Source organism: Hippocampus guttulatus, chromosome 12, assembly GCF_054856545.1.
Source record: "Hippocampus guttulatus isolate MCC_2025c chromosome 12, RoL_Hgut_1.0, whole genome shotgun sequence".
Classification (NCBI taxonomy): domain Eukaryota; kingdom Metazoa; phylum Chordata; class Actinopteri; order Syngnathiformes; family Syngnathidae; genus Hippocampus; species Hippocampus guttulatus.
In genome coordinates this window covers 17,020,258-17,032,841 of record NC_141272.1, presented here as the reverse complement: position 1 = coordinate 17,032,841, position 12,584 = coordinate 17,020,258, and the positions used below count along the sequence as shown (strand labels likewise).

The window sequence follows — 12,584 nt, the reverse complement described above, 5'->3', positions numbered from 1 at the left end:
ACATGCTGCAAACTTACTCGAGAGCAAAGGAAACTAGCAGAAGAGGAAGAGGGAGTGCCACAGAAATCAGGGGGGGGGGGAGTAGTTGGCCACGTGGAGCTGAGCAATGCGCTGACACGTCCCACAGCCCCTCCCCCTCTAGTTTTTCCACTTTGACATGGCGAGCGCAAAATAGATGAACACTGGGTTAAGAAAACAATTAAAAAGCTAACGATTTTATATGCCATCAGTGTCTTGTCAATCGAAAAACACACTGTAAAACACACATTATTTAACCGACCCAAAATATAACCCACTCTCAAATAGTCTTGTCGTTCTTTGTGCATACATTAATTTTTTTAATCTGATTTATTTTTAGATTTTCAATCAGTGGCGCAGAATATCCATCCATCCATCTATCATCTGAGCTGGTTATCCTCACGCAGGTCGGGGGCGTGCTGAAGCTTATCCCAGCCGAAATTCAATCGTGAGAAAAAAAAAAAACTTTTTTTTTGTTCATAAATTGCACCTCAACTTAAAGCTGAAGTGCAACCACACACTCAAGCAATGTGAAACATTATTTACTAAATGCTTCTTTCTCATGGCTGTCCCTGAACCAAGTCAAAGTCCAATCACAGGCAACACCAGTCACTGATAAGCAGTCAAAAGGGTCCCAGTCAAAGTCTCAAGGCAAAAGAACGAAGCTCAACGCAGATATTGAGGTAATGTATGCCCACCAGTCTGTAAACAGGATTCAAACATTGCAAATGTATACATACCACGAACCAACTTTTTTTTTGTTGCAGCTGAGAGCGTCTTATTGGGCACTGAGTAATGCGAACGGTGAACAGTATTATACACATTTTTAAAATAAATTTGTTAAAATTACCTTCTTAAATGTGACTTATTGTTATGTCATTATTATAGGCTAATGCTATTCATTATTGTGATTTATCATGATAACTAGGAATCAGATGAATATCGGTACTCAATGATTTTTCTGTAATTCTTTGCCAATACTCACCATTTTTAAATGATAACTTCGACAATAGGATGTATTGTAACAATCCGAAGAAATCGCCATGTCCCATTACTGGTGAGCTTATTTTAGAACAGGCCTGCAGGCTACTCGTGTATTCGTTGTGGGTACCTGGTGCTCACGCAAAAGTACTGGAAATCTTCCCAAGAAGCATTGAGGTGTCCTTGAATAAAGCACCAAATACCATATTTCGGCCCTGTTAGCACTGTGATGAGAGTTTCAGTGAATACCTCCAGTTGAGGTCCATTTAAAACAAATAATTAAATACATTGATACATTTGTGGGAAGAAAATGGAAGTTTTCTGCCACATGTTTCGTATGAAAAGAACACTGACCTGTTTACGTTCACGTTTGGTGTGGATGTGTTGCTGAGACTGTGGTGGTGGTTGCTGCTGTTGAGGGGCAGGGTTCATGACGACGGGTGGCGCCAGCACTGGGGGAGTAAACTGAGGCTGGGCTGGATAGTAGGCCTCAGCTGAGGATCAGACAGAATACGATGAATAAAAACTCCAAGGCTTAATTCATGTCATTTAATTAATGACACTTAACACAAGCCCATGACAGAGGCATAAAAGCAGTACACAGCAAAACCATCTATAAAGACACAATCACTCATATGAGGTGCAAAAAACATTTTTTTGGGGGGAAGGGGAAAATTTTAGCCTATTTATAATACACTATTAATTATTTTCTAAAATGCAGAGATTTTCACCAGGATAAACGTACAGGTACAAAAATGTATGAGTACTAGGGAATGTTTAGGCCCAAGAACAGGACATAAATTGGTTACACAGATGATCAGTGTGCTCGATATCATTGCACAACTGGACACTTTGTATTGGTTAATAACACTGTGTAGTTTGTACAGTTGTGTTTAGGTCATAATGTACTGTATATTTCTTTACAGTGGGGTGGGGGGTGGTGGTTTTCATTGTTTTGGGGTTTTTTTGCCATTTGACTAGAATGGCTCCAATTACAAGGAAATGCAGTTCTTGTACTTTTTTAAACATAAAAGACCAAAAAAAGGAGTATTGTGATGATGATTCTAAAGTGAGGGTTTGCACTACCTGGTGCTTAGGCCCTAACGTTGTAAGCCAGCAAACTTAGGTTAAGTGAACCAGGCCCATGTGTCTTGAAAAATAAAGCAACTTGCCATTTGTGCTTTGACTTTTAACAGCCTGTTACACACATTGACACGTACAGTGGATATAAAAAGTCCACACACCCCTTTGAAATGCCAGGCTCTGCAATATAAAAATTTAGACCAAGATAAATCATTGGACAACTTTTTCTCCCATTAATGTGATGCATTACCTGTACAACTCAATTTACCTTTTTTATTTTTTTTTATTTTTTTTGTGAGGGGAAGGAAAAACAACTGAGTTTTTGTGGTTGCTCAGCTGTGCACTCCCTGTCCGAGCTTGAGGTCTGGCTTTGATTTAGAATGAACTAGTCACATTCAAGCTCAGGTTAACTGGGTGTCAGGACACATCTACCACAGTTTAGGTGCCTCTGATTAGCTGATTAGACTTAAAGTTGGTGGAGGCAGCTTTACGCTTTGCGGCTGTTCTTTACCAGGAACTGGGGGTTTAGTAATGGTGTGTGTACGCGCACGTGTGTGTGTGTGTGTGTGTGTGTGTGTGTGTGTGTGTGTGTGTGTGTGTGTGTGTGTGTGTGTGTGTGTGTGTGTGTTGGTTCACCCAGTCAATAATGTCAACAAGACATTCTGTTCTTCATTGATATTAGCTGGCCTTGTAAATGGCCTCAACAGTTCAACTCTTAGTCAAAGGCAAGGAAGTATTGGCGTACAAAATGTTCAGACTGAAAAGGCCTCTCTTTCAGCTCAGCGGTAACTACACATGCTTGACTCTCCACTAGTGAAAGTATTACAGTCCAACTCACATTACTGAGCCGGCATTGTTGACCATGAGCAACACAGCCTAAATATAGTCAAAAGCCACATACGATAGGTTGCAAGAGGGACGGAAGGACAGACCAAGAGAGACTAAGAGCATGCTCACAACCAGAAAGCCAGAGGAAAAAATGTCACTTTTTTTGGACAGTGTCCCAATACCATAAATAAGAGGCATGAGATATGAGCCATTAACTCATTCAGTACCAGCCAATTCTGGACCAAGTCTGAAAAGACGTTTTTAAACGTCTTTGGGAGTGAATGAGTTAAGCACAGGCGCATGAGCAGTTAAAGGGTGGGAGGTGGGCTGCGAAGAGAGACCGTAAATCTTGACACCTACCCTGAGAGTCATCCACTTGGTGAGACCCGCGAATGTTCTATGTCTACCCGACTGCAAAATGGAGAGGAGGGGTCTTTTGAATGCCCTTTTTTTTAACTCCTTCCTGCCCCCTCTACAGGTGTCCACCCAAAATGATTTCTTTCACTGTTAAGTTTTGCCTCTTCCAGCGGATCTCAGCTTTACTCCTCCCTTGCAACAGAAGGAAGATGTGTGGGCCTGCCTACTGTTATTATATCTATCTATCTATATATCTACAGTATATCTATATCGATCTATATATCTATATATATATATATCTCACACGTACAAAAAAATAACAATTTTCCCTCTCTTCTGTTTTTTTAAATTGCTTTTCTTTTAGTCACCCTCTTAAAATAATGGCCAAAGTCATATTTTGACAAAAACAAACAAAGGATGCTAAACCTCTGCTAAAATCAACTACAGCCTTACTTAAACATTCAATTTTACACTTGAAATAAGTTATTAATAAATATAAATTGGCATTTGGTTCACGTTTTCTGAATGAGACCGAAAAAATGACTAGGCCATTATTTTACGTTTGGAACAATATTGTATATTATTGTTTGCTGCAGTGAATTTCCCCATTGTGGGATCATTAAAGAAGTTGTCTTCTTTTCTCTCCGGTCTTTATTTGAAACTGAGGGCTTAGGAAAGGTGTGTGCCACAGATTGTGACATACCAAGTCAGGAAACAATAATACTATGATTGCCTCCTCTTTGCTGATATGTCAATCAAGCAGTCGCTTCCCGATTTGGGGGCATTACACGTTGCTAAAATTCATCACAAAATAAAACAACCTTAAAAAAATATTCGGGGTGTGAATTCAAGTGTTGACAAAATGTTTACATTCAGACCTGTTATATAAGTGCCAACGTTTAGCCCAATCAGGGCCTGACTATAGACCCCTTTTCAGTTTGTAAACTATGGCTACATTCACATTTCAGTGCGTGATGTCCAATTAGGATTTTTTTTTGGTAAATCCAATCTTTTCGTTACATTATCAAAACAAATGCAAATTTAAATGTGAATGCAACGTGTCCGTGATGTGATACACATGCACACAAAGAACAACACATGGCAACGTGTACAGGGAAGTAAAGGTGTTTCCGTGTGTGCAAGCTCATTTTATTATCTCATATCGCCAGAGTAGCGAGGCGGGAGTCGGTGCATATCATTTGGAGATATAATGTGACGCTCCTCCATCACCTCATTTCATGGACGCGTCTACCGAAGAATAAATGAAGTGTCTGCATGGCTGAATTACTATCACCACAAATGTCCCTTTATGCGTCCTTTTTCAAGTGGGATTAAATCAAAGTCAAACGTTAAGATGAAAATGGTTACTCAAAACAACTCTGCAGAGTCACGGACAACATTAGTAGTCTCCCAAGCACTCTCTTCCCCACCAGCATGGAAAAAAATATTGGGTTTTTGATGATGTGCATGTCAATGTAGACTCATCGCATGCGATTTCTAGCAACATATGAATTTTTTATATATATGTATAAACTTATTGTTCACACTGCATGAAAAAAAATCTGATACGTGTTACGTCAGGGCAAAAAAAAAAATTCAGAATTGAGCTGCAGTGTGAGCGTAACCTAAGACAACATCAGGATGTATGCATTGTTGGTGAGGATTGCAGAAAGAACGGCAGTGAAAATTACTTTGAAAAAATTACTGTTGCCGGACAGAAGGAACTTTCTGAGAGAGAGTGTGAGGAAGGAATGTTCATTTTTATTTAGTGAAGAAAACTAGTGTTCACACTGGAGAGAAAACAGTGAGTCCTGCTTGGGCCATTGTCAACAGAAAGAAGAACAATGGGCATGTATGTAGCTATGGTTCTATGAGTCCCAAATGACTTCCAGAGGCAGTAAATGAAAGCTTTGTTTAGTTTTGACTCAAAGCACACAACATTGAGCAACAATCAAAAAGTCAAGTAATAAAAATTGAGAAATGTGTTTCAAAATAACAAACTTGCTTAAATAGAGAAAAAAAAATCCTAATAGCTCTAATAATGATGAATCCAGCAAGCAAATTATCGACCTATAAAATACACTTCCATATCCATACTATATAGATAACTATAAATTTCTATTTCAAGCTCCCTATTGCTGATGAGCAGCATCAAGATTGCTTAGCTTGAAAGCATTGCTCAGATGTCTGTGGGAAACGGTCAGTTGAATATTTGCTGTGCGTTGAGCCTTGACTACCTCCAGAAGGTGCACCCAAACTTTTAATATGTACTGTTTGATGCAGAACCATAACCAGATGTTAAGCAGTGGCTCGGACTTACCATAATTACCATATTCGGACGGGCTGGTGCCTGGGTAGAAACCTGGAGCTCCAGCTGGTACAGGGTATTGCTGGGGTGTGGCCACATAGGTTGGTGAACGGTACTTTAAAAAAAAAAAAAGAAGTAAATCAGCAAGGTTAACAGAAGAGAAATTGTAATTGGAACATGAGTCATGATTATATGCACCGATACCAGTCATGCTAACAGCACCGATACTGTACTTCTGTGCTCGTATCAGCACTGGTACTGTAATTCTGTTATATTCATAATTATGCTCCAATACCACAGCTCCAGTACCACTTGACCAGCCGGACAAATACCTTCCAAGCAGGTGGTGTAGGAGTGATGTCATCCGTGTGGAGATACTTTAAGCCAGGGGTAGGGAACTCAGAGATGAGAAATTGATCAATCTTTCAGGTACAGTACTGTGACTTAAGATGGCCAAATCGTCTCAATAATGTGTTTCTTTGTAAAGTTCGAAACATTTTAACTCCAATATAGTCAAAGTGTAAAATTATTTTTGTAAACATCACCACAAAGCAAAAACTATTTCAACAGCTCCCCCTCCCGACCCCCACCCACCCTCCAATCCCCGGAGTTGTTCCTCTACCTGTCCTTGTATAAAATATGCTGCCCCCTGTGGTGAGCTCGGGAAGGGCAACTGTTGTCCTGGGATCACAATCATTTGGGAACCAGGGTGTGGCTGGTAGACATGGGTGGGAGTTCCAGACCGAGGGGCACTACTGGTTGGAACACCTCGATGCCCACTGCTGGGAGGTAAACTTGTTCTGTTGGCGTAGTAGGGCTAGAGGGTAGATAGGACCAGAGAGGAAGGATAGAGGAAGAGAAAGCAAAGTGAGCACCCTGACCAATGGGTCAATACAAAGCCATATTGCGCGAAGTAGAGAAACGAAGTGAAACTTGAACTTGGAAACCAGGGGGAAAAGAAGCACACATTCTTTATAACTGGTTACCTTTCTGTGAAGTGAAAATAAAATCAAGTCACATTCAATTGACTACGATTGAACTGATATTAGCCCGAGGACGGGTGAAGTAGACTCCCCCAGCCTGATAGCTGCATAGTTGACTCAATGAAGATAGAAATAGATATTCTGCTACTGACCCAGGAGATGACTGCTTTCGACAAACAGTAAGATATATTCTCACACTCCTCAAGATGGTAATATAGGGTGGGGGGAGAAATAGTTACCTGGAGAGATCTGAAGCTTCCCTTTAGCAACACAAACAAAGACGACAGAGATGCATTAACTGGAAGCAATAAGGTGGGACAGTTTGAGAGAAACGCCCACCACAGTCAAGCAAAGCAAAGAAGCCAGAGACATGCTCCACTATCATCCTAGTCGTGACTTGTGACAAGCAACATACAGAGAACGATAACTTAAAATGAGTCTAGTACAGCAGTGTTCCCCAACCACCGGCTCACGGACCAGTTGGCACTTGGTACTGAGCCGCACGGACCCCCACCCCAATAGACCAACGTGATGCCGGTGAAACATTTATTTTTGTGTAAGTGAAAAATTGATGTGAAAAATGAGTATTTCATAATTATAACAAAACATCAGATCTACACTCCTAGCATTTAATTGGCACAAGAAAATATGTTTTTTTCTGAATAGATAAAAAAAAATTAAATTGAGGTTAGCATGTTTGCTTGGCCACAGTTTATTGTGAGGCCATTTTGCAAAATTAAGTGCCCTCCCGGCGGGCCAGTGGTTAGCGCGTCGACCTCACAGTGAGCGGTACTGGGTTCAAGTCAAGCTTCGGGCTCTGTGTGTGGAGTTTGCACGTATTCCCCGGGCCTGCGTGGGTTTTCTCGGGGTACTCCGGTTTCCTCCCACATTTCAAAAACATGCATGGCAGGCTGATTGAACACAATTGTCCCTAGGTGTTAGTGGGAGCGTGGATGGTTGTTTGTCTGTGTGTGCCCTGCAATTGGCTGGCAACCGGTTCAGGGTGTCCCCCGCCTACTGCCCGAAGATGGCTGGGATAGGCTCCAGCACCCCCCGCGACCCTTGTTGTATTATTATTTTTTACTCTATTCTCCTCTACAAATCCATCAAAGTCCTCATCTTCTGTTCTCCATCAAACACGCCAGGTTCCCTCGCATCATTGTCAGAGTCAGTCTCGTTGCCGTGCAGCTCCACAGAAATGATGCCAGCTCCACAGAAATGATGGCTTTTGCTCAAACAACAGTGCAAGCAGACTCGCTAGCCCAAGCATCCACAATCCATTTACAAAATGTGTCGTAACTCGTCTGGCGCTTCCTCCCAGTCTTAGTAAAGCTGTGTTCACCAATGATCCCACGCCGCTCGTCAGTTAGCTTTGACTCTGGCTGGAAACTTTTCTTTCGTCATAAAAATCACCGTAGGTGCTCATTTCTGTCCATTACCATGGCAGCATGCGGCTCTTTGGCTTGTTCAATGCGGCTCCCGGGCTCTCACACGACAAGCGTCGGCAGTGGCGATGCCATTCAAACGAAGGCGCTAAATACACAGAACGTACTACGTCAACCTATCATCAATCCCGTTACTTGATTGACATAGAGGGCAACCAATCAGATGACTGCATCACTGCTCATGCGCAAACAGCGAATTAGCTCTTATTTTAAGGCAGGGGTGCCCAATACGTCTATCAGAATCGACCGGGAGCTAGCAAAATGGTCCCAAGTCGACCGCAAGGGGTGGGAGGAGGAAATGGGTGGGGGAAAAAAAGATTTGTTTGTTTGTATCTTTAGCTTTCGTTCATTTTCAGCCCGTTCCAACTGTTGCTCATCGTGGTGTGCTTGCATATGTGCGCGAGTGCACTGGCGGGCACCCACGTGAGTGCGTGTGTCTGAGCCCGCGTGTGTGTGTGTGTGTGTGTGTGTGTGTGTGTGTGTGTGTGTGTGTGTGTGTGTGTGTGTGTGTGTGTGTGTGTGTGTGTGTGTGAGGAAGGGTATGATGAGGCTCTTTGCAGTAACACAGTAAAAAAATTGGCTCTTTGTCTCTGCCTGGTTGGCCACCCCTGCTCTAGCGTCTAACGAAAATAAATATTTACAAGGCACTGGTGGAGGAGCAACTTTTCACATTACACTACATCACAATGTATGTACATAAAAACAGGTTTGCAAAATAGGTTTAAAAAAAATCATAGTTATCAACATTGACTGATATGAAATACCGTATTTTCCACACTATAAGGCGGGCCTAAGAGCATTCAATTTTCTCAAAAGCTGACAGTGCGCCTCATAAATATATATATATACTGTACATATATATATATGGATCAATATTCTGATTTCTTGGCTGTAGTATTTTAAATGTTTCTCGAAAGGGCTTTATTACAGCTGCAGCGGTTGTGAAAGCTCTTGATGAATAAAGCTGCCTTGTATTGTATATTCTCTTGAGTAGCTCATCCAGTGGATGCATAACGCAACCGCAGCCACTATTGTAGCTTCTATTCTATGCGCCTTATAATGCGGTGCGCCCTATAAATGAAAACACTTTTAAAATAGGCCATTCAACGAAGGTGATCCTTATTCTATGAAGCACCTTATATTGCATAAAATACCATACTTTTTGTATCGTGAAACATTTTTCGGCCATATCGCCCTGTCCTACAAAGCACATTAAAAAATTTAATCTTTATTTTTACGAGTTCATTTGGCTTTTTCATGGTTGCGTGGACTTCTTATTCAAAAATGTTAGAATAAATTACCTAATTTCAGCCTTTATTAGGGTCCTTATTTATATATATATACTATATATATATACTTATATACTAAAAAGAGAAAAGAAAAATATTCTCCATTCTCCTGGTCTAGACCAGGGTGGGCAAACTACGGCCCGCGGGGCGGATCCGGCCCGTTGGTCTTTTTAATCCGGCCCGCCGAAGGTTGGTACACAATTATGGTTCGATGTAAATGATTGCATTCATTTCATTTGGACTTGTAATGACAGGCATTTCAACGCCAGGTGGTGCAGTTACTTGAAGTTGCAGAGCACAGGGAGGGAGGGGGAGACGACACGGAAGCCCGCAGTCGCGCCAACTCAAGCAACTCCCGCTCGATACGACGGAATAAGTGTGTCCGGCTGTCCGCGCCGCTATTTCTATCATTGGATCCAAAACAGCGACATGCAAGAGACTCTTTATTGCAGTGAGTTTTACTGGAATTGCGAATATTTTTACGTCCTGTAGATCATGGCATCCAAACGAAGAGGAACAGTAATGGCCGCGAAAGAGAAAGTGAAGTGTATCTGATTAAACGAAGCAGGTTACAAAGTACGAAACATTCAGGAGACGTTTGGAGTTGGAAAGTCTCAAATCTACGAGACTTTGAAAAACGAGGAAGCGATTCTTGCTCAGTCCGATTCTGGCTATTTCCATGCTCATAGTGAATTGCTTGCGGCTCGACGGACAGTCGAGTAAATACACGTTTCCTGGAATGGCTTGACTGTTATCGTGCTAAAAACTTTCCACAAACTGGACCGCTAATAAGAGAGAAAGCGAGTTCCATAACACTAACTATGGGCATCGAAGACTTCGAAGTGTCCTGTGGCTGGCATCAAAAATTCATTGCACGACATCAGCTGAGCAACGCTGTCTTGTGTGGTGATCGAGGAGAGGTCAAGTTCGAGACAGTGAGTGAGTGGAAAGAAACCACCAGGTCTTTTACTCATGTCATTTTGTAGCAAATAGTCCTAACTTTGTTATATTTTGTCACCTACCTGCACTGTATGCTGCAGTTTTGGCGCAATATATTGTTGCTTGTGTTGTCACACATGTACAGTATGTTGTTAACATACTTGGACGTTCATACAGGACATATACCACAGTTGTTTCACTGTTCTCATTAAAAAAAAAAAGTATGGTAATACTTTAATGATTTTGTTCTGTTGATGTTTGGTATGGACTGTCAACATATACAGTTTTTTATATGAACCGTATCTTGTGCTGACCCAGCCCACCTGTCAAGTTTAGAAATCAATGTGGCCCCCGAGCCAAAAGGTTTGCCCACCCCTGGTCTAGACCAATATGAAAAACTTATATTATCCTGATATACTTTTCAGTCATACTGCCCAGCCCTGCTGACAATAATTAGAAAAAAGAATTATCTATGGCAGAACTATCGTTGTACATTTCTTCCGGTGTTCACATTTTCAAATGAGCACTTTTCCCGAGACAATCACAATATCCCATTGCTGGGGAAATACTTCTAGAACTGCTCTGCAGTTACTCATGTGGTCCATGGGGGTGAGCAGGTGCCCGAGAACACCACGCTGGTGACCCCTGCTCTTCGACATGTCCACACGTCGAAAAATGTGCTGGTGTTTTATTGAACGATAAGGACAGCACTGCTATTAATTTGTTTAACATTACACAAGTGTTAAATCACATTTTATATATATATTTCACAGTGGTATACTCACATTTGCGGCTAAAAGTATATGTACTGTACTTTTAGCCACGAATGTGAGTAAACCACTCCCACCGCTGAGCTTTGATTTGAGTTATTCGTACTGTACCTATATGTGTTCTTACATTCAAGCTATTTTTAAATACTGCTAAATCCTTCTACTGTTTATAGGTTCGTGTTTGTCAGTGTTGTGGGATATAAAAACATGAGTTATCCTACCTGTCTGGGCTGTGGCGTTGGGTTCATTTGAGACGGTTGGGTGGCAAACACAACAGAAGGGGGCTGCTGCCCAGGGGAGAAAGGGGGCTGCAAATAAATGACAGTGGACGATATCAACAAGAGCAAAGTGGAACACATGACAGGTGGACTAGGGAATGGAAAAGGGGAGTATCTTCAGATGATCAGACGTTAACCCACACAAAATAAACTGAAGCAATGTGCAAGGATGTGAAGAACATACCAACCACAGCAAACTTTCTCCCTTCATCGTGACTGCATGGGAGTACAACATCCTATTATTAATCTTATAAATGTCTATCACTGCGTATCATTATCGATATTAAAAGACGTTATGGATACATTGACGAGTGGTCCAGAAAATTCATGAACAAACGGATAGCTGGATGGGTATGAAAGAATCAGTTCTATCACAATTTTTCCAATATATGTGCACAGTGGACCCCCCAATCCCAGGGGGATGGCAATCAGGCCTGCCCGCGAACATCGAAAATCTGCGTCTAACTGTTGGCCATTGAAATAGATTTTGCGTGCGTGTGTGTGTGTGTGTGTGTGTGTGTGTGTGTGTGTGTGTGTGTCTTGGTGGGAGGGCGGGGGGGCGTTATGGGGTGGTGTTGGATGTCAACACGTAGCCGAGTGTGTTGCAAACGGGAGATATTTTTCTGCAGTTTACCCAGTCATTCACGTGTCCGGTGATTTTTTCATTAAAAACGAAGGTTTCTGAAAAAAGTTTCCATCGTCACTGCAACAAAAATGCTCGGACGTCACAGGGGCACACAGCATGGATGCCTGCAAAACTGTGTTGGTTCCAACCATTTTCCAGGCACTTTTTGCTTGCTTATTTTTACAAACCTGAATCTTGCACTTTGTTGAAGAGCACAAGTGAAGCAGCACTTTAAGGTTGGTTCTTTACCGCCAGATTTCTTCGGAAGCATGACTCCACTCATTAGCACAGCACAAGAGAACTTTCGGGGAAGCCTCTCGTACAGGCCCGCAGAAAAGGAAACGAAACGGTTCTCAAAGCAGCATCTCTGCATCTCAGCAACCGTTTTCAACCGCTTAATGGCTCCCCTCTTCATGATCATGATGGCATTTTCATCTTCCTCCACAAGACCCAGTAAACTGTGTGTACCTTATTTTGTTTTATGTGGCTTGTATCTTTAATGGTAAGGGGTTTACTTGCGAGCCTCAGTCTCAAATGTCTCCCTTTTCCTTGCTTTTTTTCCCTTCCTTTTTTAAACGGCATTTAATGTAAAATTATCGAGAAAATGGGGAAAATGTTGAAAGAGCTTTCCAAAAAACACATTTTGTCATCTAAAGGAAAGATTACTTTAGAATGAAGAT

At 41.8% G+C, this 12,584-nt stretch overlaps 1 protein-coding gene across 5 annotated transcripts in view; it reads right to left on the bottom strand.

The window, feature by feature from the left end:
* Positions 1 to 12,584, bottom strand: part of eif4g1b (eukaryotic translation initiation factor 4 gamma, 1b) — a 39,620-nt gene that overhangs the window by 24,225 nt on the left and 2,811 nt on the right. For 2 of the 5 annotated variants that reach the window (XM_086124997.1, XM_086124998.1), the window contains exons 4-7: positions 11,223 to 11,309; positions 6,198 to 6,392; positions 5,588 to 5,690; positions 1,354 to 1,493 (exon numbers count right to left, since the gene is read on the bottom strand). In XM_086124997.1, the coding sequence (XP_085981123.1) occupies positions 1,354 to 1,493; positions 5,588 to 5,690; positions 6,198 to 6,392; positions 11,223 to 11,309 (525 nt within the window). Of the gene's footprint in view, positions 1 to 1,353; positions 1,494 to 5,587; positions 6,169 to 6,197; positions 6,393 to 11,222; positions 11,310 to 12,584 lie in introns of those variants that run through there. The other 3 variants (XM_086124999.1, XM_086125001.1, XM_086125000.1) reach the window with 3 other exon arrangements.